Source organism: Pomacea canaliculata, linkage group LG4 (assembly GCF_003073045.1).
Source record: "Pomacea canaliculata isolate SZHN2017 linkage group LG4, ASM307304v1, whole genome shotgun sequence".
In the NCBI taxonomy this organism is placed as follows: Eukaryota; Metazoa; Mollusca; class Gastropoda; order Architaenioglossa; family Ampullariidae; genus Pomacea; species Pomacea canaliculata.
Window position 1 is genome coordinate 11779201 of NC_037593.1, and position 25695 is coordinate 11804895.

Here is a 25695-nt window from a genome sequence, read left to right on the forward strand (position 1 = left end):
CAGTGAGGGTTGGCTGTCCTGAGTTCAGCTCTCGTCTCGGGCACGATGTTCTTTCTCTGCATGTGGCATCTTTTTACAGGGCTGGTTGCCTTGCCGTGGTGTAGCCTTAGTTGCTGGCTCGGTGTAAAACACTATCATTCCCCCTCTCCGTCACATGCAAAAAAAAAAAAAAGGGGGGGGGGGAGTTCCCTATCATTTGCACCTTGACAACGAAAGAACTGGAAGGTGGGTCACAGGTAACCGTGACGTCACAATGATAACAAGGGTTGTCTACTCAGAGCATAGATAACTGGATAGAATAGTGTCAGAGGACACCGCTCGCTGTTCTTGTGGGTCACCTGGGCGTGTGTGGTCGAAGAAAATTTGAGCTGGACTAAGTTACTGGTAAGTGCATGAGTACATTGTCTCCCTCTTCTGGTATAGAAAATAGTTCGTTTTATAAATCGCCCATGTGTTGTTCCCGGAGAATGTTGGCCTCCTTGCGTGACCATCCATCCGACGGTACTAAAGATGGTACAGGAGGAAGCAGACACACCAATGTCTGTGTGTCTCTCTCCCTTTGAGGTCAAAGAGGTCAGAGGTCAGTAGTGGGAACAGGCGCGTGCGACATCGTTTGCCGGCGAAGTTCAATGCAAAAAACAGCTGCGAGGTCGAATCTTTTCGCTTTGGAGCTACGTGCTGCAGCAATGTAAGTTTGTGATACACGATAAACCGTTTGTTTTTTGGTGTTTTTTTTTTTTTAAAGAAAGAAAGCTACGACTAACGGCTGCTTGTCACATACAGTCCGATCAAGACCGATAACCTATATTGGTCATGCCAGACACCCCGGTTCTACGTACTCCAACGCGTGCCCACCCGTACAGGTTACAGTTTACAGGCTCGATGTGACTTCCAGTCCTGAATATACGACACTTCATCTCACATCTCACGGACCGCCATAGATGACTAAGTCTTGTATACCTCGTCAGCAGCTAATAGTCCAGGACAGAAGGTGCGTTTGCCTGAGACCCTCTAAGTAACCATTGCACGAGGCCCGTCTGCCAAAATGTGAAGTGCACTTTTTTTTATTCAGCCTAGGTTAATTTGATGTAAATTTAATTTATCAAGTACAACAGCGTTAGAAATCGGGGGTCCGTAACATTCCAACGCAGACGAAGTACAAAGATAACAAGTAACACGGTTGACATGTCTGATGTCGACATTAGACAGCATCGAGGGCGGCTGCCTTCAAAGGAAAGATTGGTTTTAAGATTGTATTGTGAGCGAATTCAAACAGCTTCACTTTATACAATATATTCGGTAAGTGAACGCCATTTCGTAAATGAAGAGTGTGTGCGGGCACTTCGAGTCGGCAATGACCAATTTGTACTCTGAAGAAAGTAGCCTCGCTCCTCCGTTAGAGCTCATCATTGTCACTACCCAGGCCCAGGTTCTCTCCACGCAGAGCAGAATCTCTTTCGGGAGACAGTTTGACAGAGTCTGGCACGAGGGCTATGGTATGTGATGCGAAAATTTAATATCGAAGAAGGCGAGGACAGTACTGCCGAACAACCAAATAGGAGCTGACTTTCGCACCACAACAGGCGTGTCAAGAATGTCCTCTAACACCGGTACTATTTAATATTTTCTAGAAGAACATCATGCTCGAAGCTCTTCACGACCATCATGCTTCCATTTTTATTGGTGGAAGGTCTTGTTTGGCCATGTGACCCGGCACGACACCTTGTCGAAGACTGTCCATCAAGGCACGTTGGAGGGTAGTCGACGCCGCGGTGGCCAGAGGAAGACTGGACTGGTCGAGCTGTACAGGACCTGCTGACTCGCCCCACAATAGGCAAGAGTGGCGGCCCTGTCAGCTGCATCTCTCCATGTGCCCTTACTTCCTCTAAAACAGATGCTGTCAAGGGGACGACTGACTGAGGAAACTGTGTACTCTGACTGTTTTACACTTTTTCACTAAATTAATAGGCGCAGATAATTTCAGAGATTTTATATGGCTTTTTTTTCGAAGAACAGTGTGAGAGATCACTCACAACAGCGGCCCGTATCCTGTGCTGCTAATGGTAATGTAATATGACTACGTGACAGACCGTAAAGGCTACGTGATCAAGTAGTTGTAATGCTAATCATCGTTTCTATCGTCTGCCCAAAGAAAGGAAGACATAAAAGCTTCAACATGTGCAGGACGAATAATGTTAGTGTAAAGCTCTTTTTTTTTTTTTTCAGAACGGAGACTGCACTGCGAGCGTGCATAACGTGTCTGTATTTACTTTGTGTATGAGTAGGCGTGTCATTTGTAGAAGTGAGTGTATCTGTTACATGCGAATATGGATGCATGGTTGTTAATGATTCTGTTTAGGTGGGTCGGTCTATCACTTCTGTAAAGCGCTCTGATCAAATCATTGGAAAAGCGTTATATTCATCATTATTGTTATTGACTTCAGGAAGATTCAACTACATGAAACATTTTCTCCCTTTCTTGCAGAAGTAAAAGAGCAGCCCACAGACGTTGTTTACATAAAGTGCTTGTCATTTTGTACCACTGACCACCATGACATCGCCCCTAATTGGCTACTGGAAGCTAGAGTCCAACGGTAACAACTGGGACGAGTACTTGAAGACTGCAGGTACTTAACAGTAGCACATGTGCACGTACAACCTTGGGTTACCCAGGGAGTGTTCTAAGATAAAATTTTAAAAGGAAGGTATAGGATCGCATGTACTGCAAAGAGCGCTAGTTTATCGTTTCCTTTACTAGCGAACGGTCAAGAGTGCAAGATAAGAGAAGGCCTTGAAATATATAAAGGCCAAAAAATTAGACTGCGTCCTAAATCTGTTTAGCTGTTGGCCTTTATAAATAATCTGTTATTATTATTTTTGGAGACTTCCTATTGTCATACAACTGCACGAAGAGACAATGTAGCAACGGATGTGTCATTTTAAACAGTGATATTAAACTTTTCTCCATTTAAACCATTGCGAGCCGGATATCTCGTTTCCCGATCACGTGACGTTGTTAAGAAGAATTTTCTTGCTCAGTGGTTTGCTCCTTTATGAGATGTTGTCTCCGAGAAAGATTCCATAGTGTTTGCAAAACAATGCGCAAATGTAACAGAACTCTTTTTGTTGGCGGGGTTTTTTCTTTTTCCTTAACTAAAATATTTTTGTTAAACCATCTTAATATGCTAGACAGCTAGAGTAATCCCTACCTCCCTCTGCAAGTATTAGATTTTTAACTGCTCAAAACACCGTTGTTGTTTTTTTTATATTGATAATCATTCTGTTGATTGCTGGATGTTTTTTTTTTAAGTTATTTGCGTTTTGCTCGGTTATTAACAGGAGTTGGTATTGTCCTGCGCAAAGTGGGCAACACCATCACCAGCTACGAGGAAATAAGTGTGGACGGCGACGAGTGGACAATAGCAATCACATCGAGTTTCAAAAACAGCCTTCTCAAGTTTAAGCTGGACCAAGAATTTCCAGAAGAGACGATGGACGGCAGGAAAGTCTCGGTACGCACCCTTTTGCATGCGGGAGCGTGTTCGACGTGAGAATGAGGAACTCCTCGCGATCATCAGTTTTCAGAGTTAAGCACTTAAACCCTCTCTTACCCCGACAAACTGATGTAGATAAGCAGACAATGCATGGTACGAACCTCTTTGATGTTTTCAAGGTTTTCTGAGGTGACAATACAGGGGATATTAGAGAGTTTGAGATTCATGACGCGTAGGGAAGACGCGTACTGCAACGGGTAGGGCCCGCCTCTAAGCGTACCCGTTCTGAGAAAGCGATTGCGATTAAGCGACGGGAGCGCGAATGCACGGGAAGTAACTGCATAGACAATTTTTTTGCCTCTGAAAGTAAAAAAAAATATGCAAATGCTAGTAGTGACCAGGGATAACCAGTACAATTTAATTTCAAAATTTCTCAGCATTTCATTCCTGACCCACTATAATTCCTAAGAATAATAAACTATTACACAATCAAAACTTGTTAAATGAAAATGCTACAAAAGATGAAATTGCTTATGGTTACTGCTTAAATTATGGCATAACTGTAATAGTATATATAGAACAGCATAACAAAATAATATATATACATAATTAAAAAACATAAATATTACAACTGTATAATAAATAAAAAATTAATAACATAAAGAAATAATTTTTGCCTATGGTATGAAATATTTCTTCAAGAGTTATAGATAGTTGTTTCTATTGCTCTATAATAGTACTAAGAAATATTTAACGGTTATTTTGGGGATAGATAACTAATGATGAAGAAAATTATAATTATTATCTTTAACAGTTTTATCTCGTCATTAAATAACTTTACACGCAGGCCTGACGAGAGGAGGGGACAGGGGGGTTGGTGTACCCGGGCCCGCGGCTGTCAAGGGGCCCGGTCTTGGTCAGTGGATTTGTTTTTACATTATATACTGGGAAAATAATTTACGATTACAAGTACAAGGGGCCCGGAGAGGTCGTCTGTCCCGGGGCCCGGGCTGGCTCTCGGCGGCCCTGTTTACACGAAAAGTGTCTGAGCAAGTCTTGTACATACGATTGAATAGACATAAACCAGCGATTGCAGGCATGGTCGTTTTTCACTGCTTTAACTTTATAAACAAGCAGCTTAGTTTGATTTCCAGCATATATTATGATTGCAGAAGATTTAAATATTATAAACAGTTGAAATTATATTGACTATCCTTGCAAAAAAAGCTGAAATAAAGCGAACAATTTACACGTTCTGGTCACAACCGCTAGACTCCAATCTACCCGTCGCGCCGTGTAGCTGTACGGCTGGCTGTGGCAGAAGTGATGACGTCACACGCAAGTTCCCGTGACGCTACACGTTGCCGTCCCCGTACGCGTCGCGCCAGCGCTGAGTCTCAAACTCTCTATTGTGTGTGAGTCAATGAGGGGAGGTTGGGGGTAAGAAAAATCCTTTTCTATATTACTAATACACCCATGGGTTTCTGGTACGTCCTCACTGACGGTCTGCTTGAACTGTTGAAAGAAGCTTCGGCTGTCTACACCATCCCTCCTGCCTTCGCTTTTACATTGTCGACAAGCTGTGATAACTGTTGTTGTGTTGTTTGATGTTTCAGTCGGTGATGACGTTAGACGGAGACAAACTTGTGCACAAGCAGAGGGCTTTGAAAAATGGTGAAATAGACAGTTTGATCATACGTGAGGTGAAGGATGGACGCTTGAATGTGGTAAGTTGATCCGAACGAGTCTTAATCACTGCTTGCCGAGATGACCTTTTTGCACTATAAGGGGTGGGGTTGGGGAGTGGGATCGATAGCCGATTAGATCAAGCACGGCCGTAGAAATGCACGCCAGCCGATTCCATACCCGCGTTGAGAACACCCCACACTAGTAGAGACCACAAACTAACATCCTGTCAGGGGTTTCTTTGGCTTGCGACCCCTTCACAGGTAAATCCGAAATCACCTTTAAGTGGAAGCAATTTCCTGCCAAAACGCATTTATCCTCGATATTCGAAAGATGGGATTTGAATTATTCGTTAACGGATGCTTGCACTCTTAAGGCTGACCTGTGCATATTGTGTAGTGCTAATACAAATCCCAGAATAGTGTATGGCTTGTGAACAGCGGATCCCGACACTCGTCTTCCTCTGCCTTTACTTTTTTCTGATAAAGCGTTGGTAACGCCCAACTGGCATCAGCTCTGCCCACTTCTCGTTTACTTTATAGAAATTAGGCAACAAAATTAAAAAATGCAAGATCACCTAGTACGTGATCTTGACGTAAGGTTGTCCCCTCACCTTTTCAGATTGGGAGGTATTAAAGACCTCACTTCCGTCGGGGTCAGTGCCCATAGCTGCCTACCTCTACATTCCCAACAGCTGGGTCGACCGGGTGAAGTTACACGGGTATCGAACCGCGACTCGAATGCAAACGATTTAACTACTTGGCTATCCGTTTCTTGGTAAAGGTTGTCCTCTTCACCTTATTAAGTAGCTGGGGAGAGGCCTGAGCCCAACTTTATCTTTCGTTTACCTCGGAGTTTTAGTACACGTACTAATCTCTGAAAATTTTACGTTTCTCCATTTTTTGTTGCAGACATTCGTTGCGGAGGGAAAGAACGTTAGCGCAACTCGTACATTTTTGCCTCACAAGAAGTGATAATCATGCACGAGAAACGGTCTGTCGATAGCAACTACAATTTGAAAATTTGTAACACGTTAATAAAACAATTCAAAATGCACTTTTTATTTTTATCAGCAACTGCGGTGTTCTTAGTCGTTTATCAGGATCTCAATATGCACATTTGTTCGCGCATTTAACTTTGCCAGTAGCCTGAATATAAACGTACAACCCTCATTTCTGTACCATTTACCTCCCTTGATGCAAGCTAAATGTAGGTTTATAGACATGAATCGCACTACTAGAATGGTTTTCACATATCCTTCGAGGACCCAAATCTTGCCGAGATTGTGTTTTGAAAAAATTGCAACCCCACTTAACTAAGAAATAATGCTTGCAAGATAGGTGCCTCTTGAAATACAATTTAAATAAGTTTTAATAGGAGACTAATGGCCAAGCAACTCGGGGGGGGGGGGGGGGGGGGGGGGGGAGAGAAAAAAAGAACACATTACAAACTATACAACAGACAAGCCCATCGTGATGGAATACAGCAGCTATCAACATTGCTGGTTCCACAAAGAACAAGGATAAAACCTATGATGAAGAACAGAGCTCTTTTAGCTTCTGTTAAATAGAATATGTGCAGCAAAATTTTTCAACCATCATTTAAAGAATGCCTGTTTCTTTCCCTCAGCATTATGTAAATTCTTACAAGGCCTTTTTATTTCCTGCCTAAGCCTTATTCCAATATGTCAAATCCATGACACTTAGTAGAAACTTTAAATTTGCATCAAGACAACACAGCAATAAGGTACAAGACACTTATGAATCACGAATTTACTTTTTTGGACAAGACAAGGAGGTAATCAGCTGCCGAGAAAGAAACACAAAATGTTGACAGTTCCAGTACTTTATTGTCAAATCTCCAAAGCACAAGAATCTTGACGTGTGAATTAAATCATATTCCTCAGTAGAGCGTTTATCTTCTCATCCCTGCAAACAGAAAATTTTTATATCAGGAAATAGCACCCACTGATCTTGTTTTAAGGCCTCTGTCTCTAGTAAACGGGAAGTTAGCAAACGGATGTCACATTAATTCTCAGTGCTAAAACTTTCTGATGAAGCAGAGGAATCTTACAATGAGGATTATCCTGACTTTTGTCAAGATTTGAAAACGATGAAAAGACGTTCTAAAAGGCAAGATTTTGGTGAATTAAACAGGGTTCCCAGGGATCAGGGATGGTGCCAAAAAAGGACATTAAAAGGACCTTAAAAGTACCTTTCATGCATTCGTAAGGACCTAAGTGACAGTCATCAATGCTTAAGTTTTTCTCTTGTGTGGTCGGAAAGATGTATTATTTATGAATCTGTGGTCTTCTCTATGTTCTCAAATACATGTATTTCTAGTAATAAATAATCAAAGAGTTAATTTTGATGCCTGTCTGCCATATTTAGATTAGATAACTTAAAAAGTGTCCTTAGCGCGCTGATAACATACACCGTTAATGTTCCAAGTTTTCTAGAAATCTAAGTAATAATAATTGCAAAACCTGAAAGCCATTCTTGGTGTAATACAAAAGTCAGTTCACATGTCTCTCTCTCGCACACACACTCTAACGGAAGAGAGAGAGAAATAGAGCTATGCACAGTAGTACTAGAAGATCAAAGTTCAAGAAAGAGTAAGTTTCTAAAGACCTTTTGAAAAAAGAGTGTTTTTTGCGAATACGGAAGGGCAACTAGTGTTGTACAGATGTGTAGACCAAACATGCGGCGAAAAATTGTCGGTATTTTGCGCCAAAGTCAACTCCGGAAATAAATTTGTGGTAATATTTTATCGATAAAAGGACTTAAAAGGGTCACAGAGAAAATGTAAGGACCTGTGTGAGAATTTGAAAGGACCGCATGGCAAATAAAAGGACTTAAAAGGCCTTTCGGCGAAAATTCAATATAAAAGGACTTAAAAGGACCTTGCAAGGACCTGGGAACCCTGTTAAAGGAAGAAACCACCAAGCAAGCGTGTCATCTAATAAAAAAGTGTTGAAACAATGTCTGAATCTACCATGCACAATATTTTGTAGATGTTAAAAATTTCATAACAAAGTTGCAGGGCTTCTGGTTACGCAAAAAATTGCATACAAAACGCATTAAAAGTTCGGAGGACCCCTTCAATGGGCTCCCCTTAAATTTTGGCCGAAGAACAAGGACCCCTTAAAAATCTGAAGGGGTCCCTGGGACCCCAAAGAATTTAACCTTAGCAGAAGCCACGAGTTGGTCGTCAAATCAAATGCACTAACCACCTAATCTAGCTTTCCTTCTTCAGGTGCACAAAAACTCTGTGCTATCAGAGCATCTTTCTTACCGGAATCCAAAATCACCACCATCATTGAAGTGGTTGTACTTTCTCCTCCATCCACCATTCGGTGTGTTGAGTTTAAAAGGCCAGAGGAAATTAGCGGCAACCTTGAAGTTGGGACCAACTGTGAAGATTTCGTGAATCAGGTCCTCCATGCACAGGATGTCTCTGGAACCTAATCACATTACCAATTACAATCAATCCTATACAGGCAACAACAGATAACACACTGAAGCATAGCCCAGGCTCAAAATCAAAAGCTGAATCACAGGTCATTACCAACGAGACTAAAATCATCACAGCTGAGCATTTTATAGCAAAGCATTGCCTTTAATCTGACCAAAAAATAGATCAGGCAAGCGTCTGTGTACATATATATAGGGGTCTTCCCTTTAAAGAAGAAATGAAATTATGGCATGGTATTAGAAAAACATTTAGTTTAGTCACAAAAATAAAAGGAGCAGTTTGCTCACCACAAATGTTTTCTGTTTTACACCTGCGATTATGGTAACTTGAAGCAACATAAGAGTTAAATTCCCTACACCTGGAAAGAAGTTTCTTCCCAACTTGAAAAGAGATACAAAAAGTGGGCCAGTACAAAAGAAATCTTACCAAGATATTTCTCAATGAGCGCATTATCTGTCAGCGGGATACGCTGGTGATTCACTTTACCATAGCCACGTTTGTAGATGAGTTCACGCACTGTCTTCAAGTTGGGTACACTATCAAAATACATCATAGACATTACACACCAGAACAAAGGAAGATCTTTTAAATAGCCGAAATATATGTAATAATGATCATATCTCACACACTTTCAAGTATAGCCCAAGCTCAGAAATAGAAATGTAATCAGAAGTTCATACGAACGAGACTAAAAATCATCACAGTTGGGCAGTTTATGAGTCGTTGCCTCAAAATTTGCTGTGAAGAAATGGCAGTGCCAAATAACCAAAACATACTAGAAACAATTCAATAACAAGGATTACCCCCATGCTACGTAAGGTTCTGCAATCTTCAGCATGTTTAGTGTTGCTTTGTTGAGCTTCACAAAGACACCATTGTTGATTTGTCGCAGACGGAACAGTTGCAGCACTTTGCGAGGACGTGGATGGATACCATTTATACTGGAAAACCATAAATCATGCAAACTTAACAGTTTTGTTCTTTTATATTAAGACCTATTTCAGCCAGAATCTTTAAAAAAAAAAAAATCTGACCTTAACCTCTTTTCTTTAGAAAGCATATTTAATCTCATATTCTTCATTATCCCCTTCTCATTGAGTCACTCTTTCACACAATTTGGCTAATTTTCATTAAATTATACAAAAATAACACAAACTATAATTTTGAATTAGGAAGTGGTATGTTTTGGGGTTTGCCTTGTGTTTTAATAAAAAATTCACATGTATCCGCATACCCAAAACTGTCATTCATACATATGTCAGAAGTAGAACTACAGTGACAACTTGATATGTAGGTAAAAAGCTCCAGCTATTAATACACATAACTTTTTTCATCCTAACATGAATACGTATCATCCAGAATTAGGAAAATCACAAAGTATGTGGCAATTTGGCCAATGAAATGTACAATAGGGGCAATATCGATTCACATGTTTTATCACGATTTGCTTATTTACTATATCACAAAGAACTTAAATTTGAAAAAGACAGAATGTCCTTGTCATGAAAACCAAGTAATGTGTACAGAAATAATTCAGCTTTCAAATGAGCCATATTTTTTTCTGTACCATTAACCGTTCAGGAATTTTTCTTTAAATAACAAAACATTGTACATGTGGCCAGCGTGACTTCTAAAACAAGGTGATTGAGCCACTGGCTATAACTTACTGGTGCAACTGCGATGCATTCCATTTAAAATCAAAGACAATAGTTAGGAAGCATATAAGAACAAAAAACAATTTAAAAAATCTGACCATGTTCGAAAATTGTGAAACAACCCTGAAGACTGACAACTACAGGGAAGGAATAGAATTTCAACAAACAATTTTGCAAGCTTAGAAATTGGACCAGCTCATTTTAAGAGCTAGCACAGAGTGTTGCTTGCGTAAGTAGCACAATATTTTAGTTCACAGCAAAGTGTGTAAGCAGATTCAATCATACAATAGGTCCACTTTAATTCCTAATTACATAAAAATATTTTAAATGGTCAAATATATGACTGTAATGTCGGACTTAATGGAAGGGCTTATTCCGAACAGTGACAAGTGAACTTACCCTCGAATTCTCACCACAAAAGCCAGTTTAGGCTCTGGAGGTACATAGAAGTTGCCAACTTTCCTTGCCTGACGCTTTAGACGCAGCAGGTCAGCTTCACGGGCACGGTATTCCCGCACATATTTCTCAGCACGTTTGAAGAACAGTACTCTTTTCTGCTTTTGTTTCTAAAATGAACGTAAACAAATTCTTTTAATTGGCAGTTTCAAGGAGGGAGATGGAATCTTCAAATAATGTGTACTTGTATCGCTAAGGATCACTACCGACATAAATTGCACTCTACTCGCTGACCAGTAATAATAAATGATTAGGTAACAACAAACTGTGATATACGTATTGGCATACTGAACAACATAACGATGAACTACAAGAGTGGAACGTAATGTAATGGATATAGGTACTATAAACAGCGTCGAGATGGACTAGTTACACTGGTTCACACGACAGACAACATTGCAAATGGAGTTTAAAAAATGCAGTATATTTGTTAAACAAAACTGAATTGTAATTACCCGATCACAGCAACACTTACTCAAACTATTAATCGAATTCTTTTTTTAACAAAACAGGTTGGTTTGCATTCATGTTTACCAGCGAGCTGTCCACTTTTTACTTTTAACACAAAACGTACCTTTGTGTTTGCTACAGCAGCTTTAACAGCTTTGGCCTTAGCCTCGGCCCGCAGTTTTCGCTTTTTCAAAAGCGTCTCTGGAACCTTCGGCAGTGTCTTCCTGCACAAATAGTGAAATTGTTTTTTTCTCAAATCTTGCCTTGAAACAACCGACTGGTATGCATGCAGGTTTCAGGGCATGCATAATTCAGTATACGTACAAACAAATACTAATACTGAACATTTTTATAAAATCAATGGATCAAAAGATGATATTTTAAATCGACAACCAACGTATGTAGTAATGGATGTTTAAGATAACTAATGATATCGTAGAACACAAGACTTTTACTAACGTGTCTGCCATCTTGAGAACAGGAAAAGGAAGAGCACAGGCCGGAAGTAGGCGAATGTTGATTTCATTCTCATAAACAATTGAGACCAATAAGTTTGTTACGTTATTAGAAATTAGTAGAAAATGCAGACCAAAGTTATGGAAAAGTCTTTTTTATAATTTTATAATTTTAATTTTGCGACCGAAATAAAGTGCTTGAGGGAAGTTGTTAGTGGCAACTGCCTATACAACATGGCGTTGCACTGTTGTAAGCGTAGAAAACGTGTAAGAAACATTTTAAATACGCGATATATACGTTGGTTGTCGATATTAGTTATTTTTCTTCTTTAGAAAGTGCACGTGAAAGTAAGTTACTCTGAAAATACTGAATTTAAGTCAGATGTAACCTACGTCTCGGGCGAATGCATGCTTAACCTCTCTCTTCGTATCATATTTATTGCTGCATGTTCTCCATAATTTTCAACATTCTGCAACGGATAATTTTTCTTTCTAAATGCTAAGTTTTAGTGAAGCCATATTTGAGATTAGGGGTTAATGTCCTCTTTTAATTTGTCTGTTAGGGATAAATTCAGACAATATTAAATGCAAATTAAGTAACTTTCCACAATCACCATAAAATTAAAATTTTCCATTAGTTGGAAATGAAGTCATTAAGCAGATTTTAATGGACTGTTGTATACAAAATTTCATGTCTTCAGTTTTCTTGGTAACCTTTCCAAGTAAAATGTACTATGCTGCAAATATGCTTTAATTTATCAGTTCATTAAGCTAATATGATACAAGCAGCTATAGTAATTCAGAACTAAATACTGTTTTATTGTAACCTACATATTTCTTCTTTACATTCACACTTATACAATGCAAAATAGGTTTTTACATTTCACATCAGATGATGTAGTTAAGCCTAACTATAATAATAATATAATTCTAAAGCACATACACTCATAAAAAGCATTTATCTGCGAGAAAGAACACGACATGGACAGCATATGAGATACAGAAGAACAACATATGAATAACAGAAGGATAAACAACAGTACTGATGACAAATAAAAGAAAAATACAAAAAAGGCAAAGAAGAACTCAGTAACAAAGACTGAAAACATAAAATGAAAATAAACTAGATAATAGAATTGGAACTGTTTGTTGACAAACAGAGCTGTGTGAGGCGTGTGTTTTCCATACATAGATGATATGAGTTGTATTAAGAGTTGAGATTAAGATTATTTGACTAAGTGTGATTGATTGGGGAAGTGCCCCGGATGTAACATTGTAGATATCGTTAGCTGTGTGTCGCCTTTAGAGTATAGTGTTGAGGCTATAGCTGTAAGTTATGCATATATGTGATGTAGTTTGTAAAGTCCTGAGCCACTCAACAACTGAATAACATGATTTGGGCACCCTCAGGCAATCGTTTAGTGTTTTTTTGAAAGAACGCTTATTTGTCTGGTGCGAGTGTGTTGTAGTGCATGATTTTGCAAAAGAAGACAAGTAGGGAAGTAGCAATTAATAAGTGGGAAAATAGGAAAAGGTGTGGAAAAGGACTAGCATTGTGTGGCTTGTTGTTAGGAGTAATGCTTAAGGAAGAGTTACGTTTTCAGTGCACATTTAAAGGATTAAATTTTTGGTAGGTAATGGATATGGAAAGGGAGAGTTCCATTGTTTAGCTGCACAGTAACTAAAAATCCTGTGAACATATGTTGTTCTAGTGACAGGAATAGTTAGGAGACTGTATAGTCAGATAAAGAGTGTAGTCAGCTGGCTGGGATGTAAGGGAAGAGAAGTTCAGAGAAAAAGTGTGGGCAGGAGCCAGCAAAAACATTAAAGCACAGCATGGACTGGATGTGAGAATGGATGGGAAGCCAATGCAGAAAACAAAGGATAAGAGTGACATGGTCCCGTTTCCTAGCTCTAAGCACAAGATGTTCAGAGGAATTCTGTACTTTCTGGAGACCTTATGAAGAAGATATGCACGGCAGCCTGCAAGTAAGGAGAAGCATTAATCAGACCAGGAAAGAACAAATGCACAGACAAGAGTTTTGATAGCATGTGCAGAGAGTATGTGACAGCTGTAACTTGTTTATCAAGAGTCATGTCTGCAGTGACAATGAACCCCAGATATCTGATGGATGATGCAAAGGGGATGTTGCTTTTGCCCATCCTGATGTGATCAGGTGGATAAATGAGTTTAGACGGATTTCTTCTTCTCAAGCATAGAAAGACTTCTGTTTTATCATCATTGAGTTTAAGTTTGTTTACTACCATCCAGTCCTTTATATCACTAATACAGGCCTTCACGAGTGAGACTCAGCGGGTGAAGTGGAGCTGTATAGCTGCATGTCATCAGCTTATGATTGATGAGAAACTTGGTGAGATTGAATTCCTGATGAAAGTAGTTTTATGTACGAAATGGACAGAGCTTAGCTGGTTACTGAGCCTTGGGAAAATGGAGTAGGGTGAGATGTGTGACCATCAATAAACAAAGTCTGCATCCTGTCAGTGAGATAAGAGTTGAACCATGCTAGTGCAGGTCCATAAATTCTATAGAGAGGTTGGTATCTATGAATGAGCAGAAAGGGGTCAATAGTGTCCAGTAGAGTTAATGCAAAACCATCTCCACTGTTAAGGGCAGATAATGTCTGTTGTCACTTTTGCATTCCATATACTTTTGTAATTATACTTTAAAGATTTATAATTGCTTGAACTATGCCTTAATAATGGAAAAAAATTTGTGGTGTCACTATTTTTTTAAGTATTATTTTTAAACTGTACGATTTATCAATAGTTAATGCATATAGAAAAAAGACCACTTCTTTATCTGACATGACATTAATATACAGAAACCATACTGAAACATTTTAATTGAAAATAAACTGTTTTATCTCCTGTTAATAATAAAATCAGGTAAAATAAAAAGTAGTTGTAGCTGGAACTTTAAACTCAATAGGCTGCTCTGTCAATTTATTTTTCTAGTTGCTTTTTATAGCCTACACTAATCCTTAATAAGTTCTTATCTTATTACAGCACTGAATTAACTGTCATGCATAAGCTACAGTGTTAGATGGGTTTTAGTTCAAAACTGCAAAGAAAAGGATTGTTTAATGTATACTGTCACTTGCATTATGTAGATAATCAATTATTGAAGATTACTTCAATGCTTAATAAAAGTGGCATGTCTCGCATGAGCCACTCTTTGATCCAACAGTTGGCAGCCAGCAAAGAGTTATGCTCATCATTTTAAATCTTATGGAACACTCCTGTTTCACAAAAACTTATTCTGCTTGTACTAATGTCAAATTATCATCATTAGTTTAATTGGTAAACTCGATCATAATCATGACAAATGTCAATCAATCAATGTAACTTAACTGAGTGCACCTTGTTATACACTTTTATTTAACTCACTATGGATGTATGCTTGTTTGTCCAGTGGGAATTTCATAATAAATTTTTCACCCACTTCCCATTGTCCTAGAGATCTGAAATTTTCACCAGTTACTTATTTCCAGTGACAATGCAACATTAAATCATTTTCAGCAGTCCACAAATACTAGAATAATTATTTTTAAATTTAATGTTCTGCAGAATGTAAAATGTTAAGACATATGTTATTGTGCAGACTTGATTCCACTTTTGCATGCAATAGTTCCTTGGACAGCCAAACAGATTTTCACATTTCTGAAAATGACGTTCTCATGATAAAGGTTATATTGAGAATTAGAATGATGACAGATTTAGTGTCATCATTTTAAAAATTTAATATTCATAATTTGTATATAGTGCATATTGAATTAAAGAAGGGAATAAATTTATAAAATAAAGTGAAAAAAATTGATAACTAAATTCATAAAGACTAGACATTTTAAAATATGAGATGTGTGAGGGGCCCTAGAGTGTTCCAATTTCAAAGAGTGCACCTTTATACTTTAAATTATATGTATTAAAGACAGTCCTGAGACCTATGAAAAAATTAGTTTACTCTTTTTAGTACATTTTAAATAAAAGTGTGTTTTTAAAAAATGTTATATTTAATACTGCCAAATCCCTCAGTGCAAATATGGTTAGGTCACACATTTGTACTCCGATGGCTACGTCATATTGTGGGAATAAGATGGCCTGAAAGATCTCCAACAGCTGCCTGTGGAAAAGAACTAACCAGAATGCCACTAGTCAAGACATCAAAACGTGCAAATGGGGCTGGATAGGACACACTCTGCACAAACCAACTGACATCATTGCCAAGCAGGCACTTGACTGGAACCCTTAGGGAAAGAAGAGAGTTGGGAGACCAAAGCAGACTTGGAAAGGAACAGTCGAGAGCGAGGCAAAAGACATCAGAACCACCTGTGCCCAACTGAAGGGGGCACCCCAAAACCAGGTCCGCTGGCGTTGTGTTGTTGGGGCCCTATGCTCCTCAAAGAAGCAACAAGGAATAAACTAAACTAAACACATTTGTACCGTAAAAATTCCTATAGTTTGTAACACTCTTTCATGTCTGTATCTTTCAACAACCAGATCCTTTCTCTGTCATTGCACATAATCATTGCTAGAGGCAATATTCACTATTATTTGGTTGCTACACAAACTATTTACTCATGGTGTGCACATCAAATGACTTCTTTGCCATAAAAACAGTTTGGATTGAGGAAACCCGATAAAGAATGAACAATTCCAGCCTAGCTGTTTCTTATTTAATGTCATTAGAACAGAGGTTTTACTGGAGGACTAGAAAACTGCTGAGGAAGTAGTTTTACTTTTTATAAAAAAAAGGGCAAAATAAGAGCCAGGTGATAACAGACCTTTGAGTTAAATGTATCATGTGTAAATATGAATGGTTTATTTTATTAGGCCTTTGTGGGCCCATTCAAACAGATTATCATCCACATGTTACAGGGAAAATATATATATTAATATATACCAAGTAATCACACTAAGATTGGCCCAACGTCTATGTTTGCTGTCTGCTTCATTGGCTCCAATGTTCGTATTTCCTTGATTACAATATTGGTGAAAACTGGCCCAAGATTGGCATAAGTCTGGCCAAATCTTGGCAGTCCATAAGTGAAAATGTAACACCTAGCTTGGCCCAAAGTATATAATATTGGGCCAATCCTGGCCCAAGCATGTACTGCCAAGATTCCAAGGACACCCCAGGTTTGAGCAATGTCGGCCCATGTTCTTTTTGGTATTAGGTCCCCATCATCCCTCTTCCCAAACCCTATACTTCCTGTAGCGCTTAAGGCTATCAAGCATGTAATGTGCTCTCTAAAAAGCTGTACTTTAGTTGACAAGTTGGAACTAGAGTTACTAGACTAACATTAGCTGTTCACTTTTGGGTTGCTCTTTATGTGCAGAAACTTTATTAGAATGCATTTTTTCACACTAACAACCACACTATTCTTGCATCATTCACTTGCATGCACAACACAATAAATATAAATATTAAACATTTTATTTTTCAATGAACCACTAAGGGTGGGTTCAGCCTTTCATATTAACATATATACAACAAGCCTCCTAAAAAAGTGTACAAGCGTATATAATGCAAACAAGTTGATATATCCAGCTGGTTCACCTTTCACTGCAGAATCTCAACTGCAGCTAAAGTTTCCTTCATTTTCTTGAAAGTCTTTTTCAAAAAATAGGCAACATTTACACTCTACTGCCTAGGACGAAATGTATACCTGTCAGGGACCTAGTCAGAGTACATAGGACTGAGTACGTGCGAGGGAGAAAGGGTGTGAATGATGGACGTTTCCTGAATGCGTGTCTTTTAGATGTTAAAAAAAAAGAAAAGAAAGAGAGGAGTGACTGGAAAGGGAGAGATGAGTCAGCGATGCGAGATTGGGGGACGAAAGGAGGTGAAATTGGATGTTTATACTTGTGCGAAGGAGGTATATGTGTTGTTTGTTTTTTTGTTTTTTTGTTCTTTTTCTTTAAAGTGAGAAGTCACTGCCGAGACAGTGTACTGCCGCATACAAAGCTGAAAAAGTGTACGTGCGGGTTGTTGTCTCCATTCAGCTTACGTCATCGTACGTGTTCGTCGGGGTGTCTGGAGAAGTTGTTTTCGACAACGTTGGTGGTACCGGCTCACCTAACCCTAATCAGCATCTTAAGCTCTGGGGGTTGTCTCCTGTATATTTGGTGCATGTGAAATTCTGATCAGTCTCCCTCAGTGAGTGTGCGGCTGTTTTATAAAGCTTTGTAATGCTGCTATCCTCGCCTACGGCCATACCACGTTGAACACACCGGTTCTCGTCCGATCACCGCAACGTCGGGCCCGGTTAGTACTTGGATGGGTGACCGCCTGGGAACACCGGGTGCTGTAGGCAAACTTTTTGCTTTTCTTCCGTTGATTTCTACTAATTTCATCTATTCATAGTTTTCTGTATATTTTGAACAGGCGGCCTTAGCAGCAGTACGCGGTGCCCTGCTGTTTGGTCCTATGCGAGGGCCGAAAGCCGTAAGTGTAGGCTGCCTACCGTACCACAAGAATCTCCTATCGCGGGCCTCCATTACCATCTGTATGTAAGCATAATTATTGTCATAAACCATTTTTTAGTTTTTTGGTTTGCTTTTTGGTTTTGTGTGTGTGTGTGTGTGTGGGTTGGGTTTTTTTTATTAGTATTAAATATATGACTTTTAGGCTTGTACTACCTCAATTTTAGTTACAGGTTAATCCAAGTTCGCATCTTCTTGTAGTGTGTTTGGAATGGATGGGTTCTCTATCTCGCTAGCTTCAAGTACTGTCTTAAAATGACCATACCACTGTTCAGCCTCTATTGTGCTTCTCTCCAAACATTTTTTTTACACGATATATTCTTTATACGTCATCATAGGCTAACAACTCGTGTGATCATCGATGGTGGCTGAGCCCACCTGATGAATGTCTAACAGAGTTTTTATTATTTATTTATTTACTTATTTATTTATTTATTTTGTGCCGACACACTACGTGCAGAGGAGGAGTGGAGGGTACGTTTTCCTAGAAAGGTGTAGTATTCGTATTTTTGTGCATCTGAGGATGATTGTATGCTGACATTTTCCTTTTCTTTTTCTTTATAATATATGGATAATTAATGCGTAATGTTTGTGGTTATAGGCGCAGTCTGCGGCGCCGTTGAGTGTTTGGGCCTGGCTAATGTCACGTACTAATGGGCCTGGCAGATGCCATGAAATATTTGAAGAGTTTATGCTTTGTTTTGTTGTGAGTTGTTCCGTTTTTATTGGTATTTGATTGGAGCATGTGTGTGGCCCAGGAAAGTTGAGGTCGCTCGTGCCCACAGACAGCGTCATTTAGAGTAGTATAACGTCTGTCCCGAAGTGGAGACTTGAGCTGTGTTTTGTTTGTGATTGAAGAGAATTTGTAAGTGTGGAAGAACATTCCAGATGTATAGATTTACGGAATATCAGTTGCCAGTTCCTGTTGTTACAGTGTATATATAGTGCCGAAGTTGATCATCAAGAAAATGAACTTTTTCTCTGTGGAAGGAAGTCAAGCCTGACTGTATGGGTGGTGACAGGCTAGTTAGCAGTCGTCACCCTGCATCGTTCACCAAAGAGGTTCCTAGTTTGACATTGAGTATGATTACTCTCCAGGAGGAGAGTGGGCCGATCCTGGAGGTACTGCAATACCAGGCCGACCCGTGACAGAGGTGGAGCAAGCCCCTAACACTCCGTCATGTTTCAAAAATCAGTTTAATATCGAAGTCCCCCAATGGAGGACGTATCAGATATTAAGCTGATAAGAACAGATACTACACTTTGATCTTAGCCAAAAGGCCGAGAAGCGATAACCAGAACGTGCCAGACTTTCAAGACAGCATCGTCTGGCTTTCCGTCACATTCGGGTTTGGCAAACTAGCATGTCATTTAAGTAGCTTTCAATGTAGAAAGTCGCCATGCTTTTAAGAAATTGCATGATATTCTGACTGCAAATACTATCTTCAAAGATTTACCGTATTTCTGCAGCTACGTTGTCACAATGAAATAGCGGAGCAACGTTCAGGGGTTAAAACTGCAGCTGTCTTCTCCGAGCGACACAAGGGAAACAACACGAGTGAGTGAGTCCTCGCTAGCTTTGCAAAAAAAAAAAACTATGAACGGATATAGCGATAGTATTAGTTCGTGACAAAAAGTGCGCCGGTTGCTGTCTCCATTGATCTTACGTCATCGTACGTGTTGGTCGGGGAGTAGAGCAGGTGTCTGGCGAAGTTGTTGTCGACTACGTTGGTCGTACTGGCTCACCTAACCTTGATCAGCATCTTAAGCTGTTGGGGTTGTCTCCTGTATACTTGTAAATTTTGATCCTTCGCTGCTATAGTCTCTGTCAGTGAGCGTGGGCTGTTTTATAAAGCTTTGCAATGCTGCTTTCCTCGCCTACGGCATACCACGTTGAACACACCGGTTCTCGTCCGATCACCGAAGTTAAGCAACGTCGGGCCCGTTAGTACTTGGATGGGTGACCGCCTGGGAACACCGGGTGCTGTAGACAATCCTTTTGCTGCTTTTTTTTTTTTTTTTTTTTCATACACTACATAGTTTTCTTGTGAAGTGTCGTGAACTTTTACACCTTGCCCCATCTTCATTTCCAAGCATTTTTCGGGTGCTGTAGGCAAACCGTTTTCTTATTATCTTCCTCCTTTCTGTAATATTTAGTCCCATATAGGACTAACAGAGTTTCTCAACTCTTAGGTGGGCGGTAAAGAAAAAAAAAAGTTGTAAGGGGGGAGGGGGTGCTTTTTTTTTCATTTCAAGTGAATTTGTGATAGTGCTATCTATTTCTTGGTCTATTTAAAGCAATAAAAAGTAGACCAAATATATTGGACAATTTCGATCAATATTTCCAAAATGTTGCCAGATTTGACCCACATCGATGGAGAACACGTGGACTTTCATTGATCAAAAGGCACACCAGAATAATCTAAATACGCTACCAGCCACTACCAGGTGTATATTTGTGTGTGAGAGAGAGAGTGGGGGAAACTTAAATTATTTTGCACTGTAGGTTGGACGTGTCGTTTAATTTATGATTATATGTAGTCTGTGTCAGTGAGTGTGCGGCTGTTTTATAAAGCTTTGTAATGCTGCTATCCTCGCCTACGGCCATACCACGTTGAACACACCGGTTCTCGTCCGATCACCGAAGTTAAGCAACGTCGGGCCCGGTTAGTACTTGGATGGGTGACCGCCTGGGAACACCGGGTGCTGTAGGCAAACTTTTTGCTTTTCTTCCGTTGATTTCTACTGATTTCATCTATTCATAGTTTTCTGTATATTTTTCAGAGGCGGCCTTAGCAGCAGTACGCGGTGCCCTGCTGTTTGGTCCTATGCGAGGGCCGAGAGCCTTAAGTGTAGGATGCATACCGTACCACAAGAATCTCCTATCGCGGGCCTCCATTACCATCTGTATGTAAGCATAATTATTGTCATAAACCATTTTTTAGTTTTTTGGTTTGCTTTTTGGTTTTGTGTGTGTGTGTGTGTGTGGGTTGGGTTTTTTTTATTAGTATTAAATATATGACTTTTAGGCTTGTACTACCTCAATTTTAGTTACAGGTTAATCCAAGTTCGCATCTTCTTGTAGTGTGTTTGGAATGGATGGGTTCTCTATCTCGCTAGCTTCAAGTACTGTCTTAAAATGACCATACCACTGTTCAGCCTCTATTGTGCTTCTCTCCAAACATTTTTTTTTACACGATATATTCTTTATACGTCATCATAGGCTAACAACTCGTGTGATCATCGATGGTGGCTGAGCCCACCTGATGAATGTCTAACAGAGTTTTTATTATTTATTTATTTACTTATTTATTTATTTATTTATTTTGTGCCGACACACTACGTGCAGAGGAGGAGTGGAGGGTACGTTTTCCTAGAAAGGTGTAGTATTCGTATTTTTGTGCATCTGTGGATGATTGTATGCTGACTTTTTCCTTTTCTTTTTCTTTATAATATATGGATAATTAATGCGTAATGTTTGTGGTTATAGGCGCAGTCTGCTGCGCCGTTGAGTGTTTGGGCCTGGCTAATGTCACGTACTAATGGGCCTGGCAGATGCCATGAAATATTTGAAGAGTTTATGCTTTGTTTTGTTGTGAGTTGTTCCGTTTTTATTGGTATTTGATTGGAGCATGTGTGTGGCCCAGGAAAGTTGAGGTCGCTCGTGCCCACAGACAGCGTCATTTAGAGTAGTATAACGTCTGTCCCGAAGTGGAGACTAGAGCTGTGTTTTGTTTGTGATTGAAGAGAATTTGTAAGAGTGTGGAAGAACATTGCAGATGTATAGATTTACGGAATATCAGTTGCCAGTTCCTGTTGTTACAGTGTATATATAGTGCCGAAGTTGATCATCAAGAAAATGAACTTTTTCTCCGTGGAAGGAAGTCAAGCCTGACTGTATGGGTGGTGACAGGCTAGTTAGCAGTCGTCACCCTGCATCGTTCACCAAAGAGGTTCCTAGTTTGACATTGATTATGAATACTCTCCAGGAGGAGAGTGGGCCGATCCTGGAGGTACTGCAATACCAGGCCGACCCGTGACAGAGGTGGAGCAAGCCCCTAACACTCCGTCATGTTTCAAAAATCAGTTTAATATCGAAGTCCCCCAATGGAGGACGTATCAGATATTAAGCTGATAAGAACAGATACTACACTTTGATCTTAGCCAAAAGGCCGAGAAGCGATAACCAGAACGTGCCAGACTTTCAAGACAGCATCGTCTGGCTTTCCGTCACATTCGGGTTTGGCAAACTAGCATGCCATTTAAGTAGCTTTCAATGTAGAAAGTCGCCATGCTTTTAAGAAATTGCATGATATTCTGACTGCAAATACTATCTTCAAAGATTTACCGTATTTCTGCAGCTACGTTGTCACAATGAAATAGCGGAGCAACGTTCAGGGGTTAAAACTGCAGCTGTCTTCTCCGAGCGACACAAGGGAAACAACACGAGTGAGTGAGTCCCTCGCTAGCTTTGCAAAAAAAAAAAAACTATGAACGGATATAGCGATAGTATTAGTTCGTGACAAAAAGTGCGCCGGTTGCTGTCTCCATTGATCTTACGTCATCGTACGTGTTGGTCGGGGAGTAGAGCAGGTGTCTGGCGAAGTTGTTGTCGACTACGTTGGTCGTACTGGCTCACCTAACCTTGATCAGCATCTTAAGCTGTTGGGGTTGTCTCCTGTATACTTGTAAATTTTGATCCTTCGCTGCTATAGTCTCTGTCAGTGAGCGTGGGCTGTTTTATAAAGCTTTGCAATGCTGCTTTCCTCGCCTACGGCCATACCACGTTGAACACACCGGTTCTCGTCCGATCACCGAAGTTAAGCAACGTCGGGCCCGGTTAGTACTTGGATGGGTGACCGCCTGGGAACACCGGGTGCTGTAGACAATCCTTTTGCTGCTTTTTTTTTTTTTTTTTTTTTCATACACTACATAGTTTTCTTGTGAAGTGTCGTGAACTTTTACACCTTGCCCCCATCTTCATTTCCAAGCATTTTTCGGGTGCTGTAGGCAAACCGTTTTCTTATTATCTTCCTCCTTTCTGTAATATTTAGTCCCATATAGGACTAACAGAGTTTCTCAACTCTTAGGTGGGCGGTAAAGAAAAAAAAAAGTTGTAAGGGGGGAGGGGGTGCTTTTTTTTTCATTTCAAGTGAATTTGTGATAGTGCTATCTATTTCTTGGTCTATTTAAAGCAATAAAAGTAGACCAAATATATTGGACAATTTCGATCAATATTTCCAAAATGTTGCCAGATTTGACCCACATCGATGGAGAACACGTGGACTTTCATTGATCAAAAGGCACACCAGAATAATCTAAATACGCTACCAGCCACTACCAGGTGTATATTTGTGTGTGAGAGAGAGAGTGGGGGAAACTTAAATTATTTTGCACTGTAGGTTGGACGTGTCGTTTAATTTATGATTATATGTAGTCTGTGTCAGTGAGTGTGCGGCTGTTTTATAAAGCTTTGTAATGCTGCTATCCTCGCCTACGGCCATACCACGTTGAACACACCGGTTCTCGTCCGATCACCGAAGTTAAGCAACGTCGGGCCCGGTTAGTACTTGGATGGGTGACCGCCTGGGAACACCGGGTGCTGTAGGCAAACTTTTTGCTTTTCTTCCGTTGATTTCTACTGATTTCATCTATTCATAGTTTTCTGTATATTTTCAGAGGCGGCCTTAGCAGCAGTACGCGGTGCCCTGCTGTTTGGTCCTATGCGAGGGAGAGCCTTAAGTGTAGGATGCATACCGTACCACAAGAATCTCCTATCGCGGGCCTCATTACCATCTGTATGTAAGCATAATTATTGTCATAAACCATTTTTTAGTTTTTTGGTTTGCTTTTTGGTTTTGTGTGTGTGTGTGTGTGTGGGTTGGGTTTTTTTTATTAGTATTAAATATATGACTTTTAGGCTTGTACTACCTCAATTTTAGTTACAGGTTAATCCAAGTTCGCATCTTCTTGTAGTGTGTTTGGAATGGATGGGTTCTCTATCTCGCTAGCTTCAAGTACTGTCTTAAAATGACCATACCACTGTTCAGCCTCTATTGTGCTTCTCTCCAAACATTTTTTTTTACACGATATATTCTTTATACGTCATCATAGGCTAACAACTCGTGTGATCATCGATGGTGGCTGAGCCCACCTGATGAATGTCTAACAGAGTTTTTATTATTTATTTATTTACTTATTTATTTATTTATTTATTTTGTGCCGACACACTACGTGCAGAGGAGGAGTGGAGGGTACGTTTTCCTAGAAAGGTGTAGTATTCGTATTTTTGTGCATCTGTGGATGATTGTATGCTGACTTTTTCCTTTTCTTTTTCTTTATAATATATGGATAATTAATGCGTAATGTTTGTGGTTATAGGCGCAGTCTGCTGCGCCGTTGAGTGTTTGGGCCTGGCTAATGTCACGTACTAATGGGCCTGGCAGATGCCATGAAATATTTGAAGAGTTTATGCTTTGTTTTGTTGTGAGTTGTTCCGTTTTTATTGGTATTTGATTGGAGCATGTGTGTGGCCCAGGAAAGTTGAGGTCGCTCGTGCCCACAGACAGCGTCATTTAGAGTAGTATAACGTCTGTCCCGAAGTGGAGACTAGAGCTGTGTTTTGTTTGTGATTGAAGAGAATTTGTAAGAGTGTGGAAGAACATTGCAGATGTATAGATTTACGGAATATCAGTTGCCAGTTCCTGTTGTTACAGTGTATATATAGTGCCGAAGTTGATCATCAAGAAAATGAACTTTTTCTCCGTGGAAGGAAGTCAAGCCTGACTGTATGGGTGGTGACAGGCTAGTTAGCAGTCGTCACCCTGCATCGTTCACCAAAGAGGTTCCTAGTTTGACATTGATTATGAATACTCTCCAGGAGGAGAGTGGGCCGATCCTGGAGGTACTGCAATACCAGGCCGACCCGTGACAGAGGTGGAGCAAGCCCCTAACACTCCGTCATGTTTCAAAAATCAGTTTAATATCGAAGTCCCCCAATGGAGGACGTATCAGATATTAAGCTGATAAGAACAGATTTTTTTTTTTTTTCCATGTTTGTTTATTCAAACATTAAAAACAAGGGTAAACAAAGTATTAACAAGAATGTAAAAGTGTTAAAAACAAGAGTTCTTTTCACTTATTCGAAATCTGAGTTACGAAAAGTCATTGTTCATTCGTTGCTTTCAACTATTTCTTTTTTCGAGGTGCGTGGGGTGTGGAGGGGAGGATTTCCTCCTCTCGCACTGTTGCTGCTGTCGTTCCCATCAGGTCGCTCCGAGGTGCGTGGTGTTCTGGTAATGGGTGTGGAGGGTACTCACTGCGAGGTTGGAGGTTGTAGCATCAGTCATCGAAGGCAGGGGTCGTAGTTGGCGTCTAGGCCAAAAAGAGTTATTGTCCACAGGTGCGTTGGCGGCATTATCCAAGGTGAGGAACACACAGGTTGTAGCGTCAGTCATCGAAGGCAGGGGTCGTTGTTGGCGTCTAGGCCAAAAAGAGTTATTGTCCACAGGTGCGTTGGCG

The 25695-nt window shown here is 40.0% G+C and overlaps 2 protein-coding genes, 7 non-coding genes and 1 pseudogene across 11 annotated transcripts; 6 read left to right on the forward strand and 4 right to left on the reverse strand.

Annotated features, from left to right (window-relative positions):
* The first annotated feature begins 228 nt into the window (after positions 1-228).
* Positions 229-6236, forward strand: LOC112562764 (fatty acid-binding protein, brain-like). 3 transcript variants are annotated; one of them, XM_025236236.1, is made up of 5 exons: positions 229-384; positions 2486-2627; positions 3340-3512; positions 5111-5221; positions 6092-6236. In XM_025236236.1, exons 2-5 carry the CDS (start codon positions 2552-2554, stop codon positions 6152-6154), a joined length of 423 nt encoding a protein of 140 aa, XP_025092021.1. In that variant the 5' UTR covers positions 229-384; positions 2486-2551; the 3' UTR covers positions 6155-6236. The 3 variants fall into 3 exon arrangements, with proteins under 3 accessions (XP_025092021.1, XP_025092024.1, XP_025092023.1); XM_025236238.1 differs by lacking the exon at positions 229-384 and adding an exon at positions 559-688; XM_025236239.1 differs by lacking the exon at positions 6092-6236 and having other exon boundaries at positions 5111-5230.
* Positions 6237-7009: 773 nt separating this feature from the next.
* Positions 7010-11727, reverse strand: LOC112562763 (60S ribosomal protein L7-like). The gene is made up of 7 exons (XM_025236235.1): positions 11675-11727; positions 11340-11439; positions 10709-10875; positions 9458-9595; positions 9081-9190; positions 8475-8643; positions 7010-7108 (listed from the first exon to the last, which is right to left on the reverse strand). Exons 1-7 carry the CDS (start codon positions 11683-11685, stop codon positions 7069-7071), a joined length of 735 nt encoding a protein of 244 aa, XP_025092020.1. The 5' UTR covers positions 11686-11727; the 3' UTR covers positions 7010-7068.
* Positions 11728-17894: 6167 nt separating this feature from the next.
* LOC112563406 lies at positions 17895-18005 on the forward strand (annotated as a pseudogene).
* A 1269-nt stretch (positions 18006-19274) lies between these two features.
* Positions 19275-19467, reverse strand: LOC112563409. Its single transcript, XR_003099042.1, has one exon. It is a non-coding gene; the product is annotated as a U2 spliceosomal RNA (small nuclear RNA).
* A 583-nt stretch (positions 19468-20050) lies between these two features.
* On the forward strand, positions 20051-20167 carry LOC112563405. Its single transcript, XR_003099039.1, has one exon. It is a non-coding gene; the product is annotated as a 5S ribosomal RNA (ribosomal RNA).
* A 603-nt stretch (positions 20168-20770) lies between these two features.
* Positions 20771-20889, forward strand: LOC112563407. The gene has a single exon (XR_003099040.1). It is a non-coding gene; the product is annotated as a 5S ribosomal RNA (ribosomal RNA).
* A 1276-nt stretch (positions 20890-22165) lies between these two features.
* On the reverse strand, positions 22166-22358 carry LOC112563410. Its single transcript, XR_003099043.1, has one exon. It is a non-coding gene; the product is annotated as a U2 spliceosomal RNA (small nuclear RNA).
* A 585-nt stretch (positions 22359-22943) lies between these two features.
* Positions 22944-23062, forward strand: LOC112563402. Its single transcript, XR_003099036.1, has one exon. It is a non-coding gene; the product is annotated as a 5S ribosomal RNA (ribosomal RNA).
* A 604-nt stretch (positions 23063-23666) lies between these two features.
* On the forward strand, positions 23667-23785 carry LOC112563413. Its single transcript, XR_003099046.1, has one exon. It is a non-coding gene; the product is annotated as a 5S ribosomal RNA (ribosomal RNA).
* Positions 23786-25056: 1271 nt separating this feature from the next.
* Positions 25057-25256, reverse strand: LOC112563414. The gene has a single exon (XR_003099047.1). It is a non-coding gene; the product is annotated as a U2 spliceosomal RNA (small nuclear RNA).
* Positions 25257-25695: the final 439 nt, after the last annotated feature.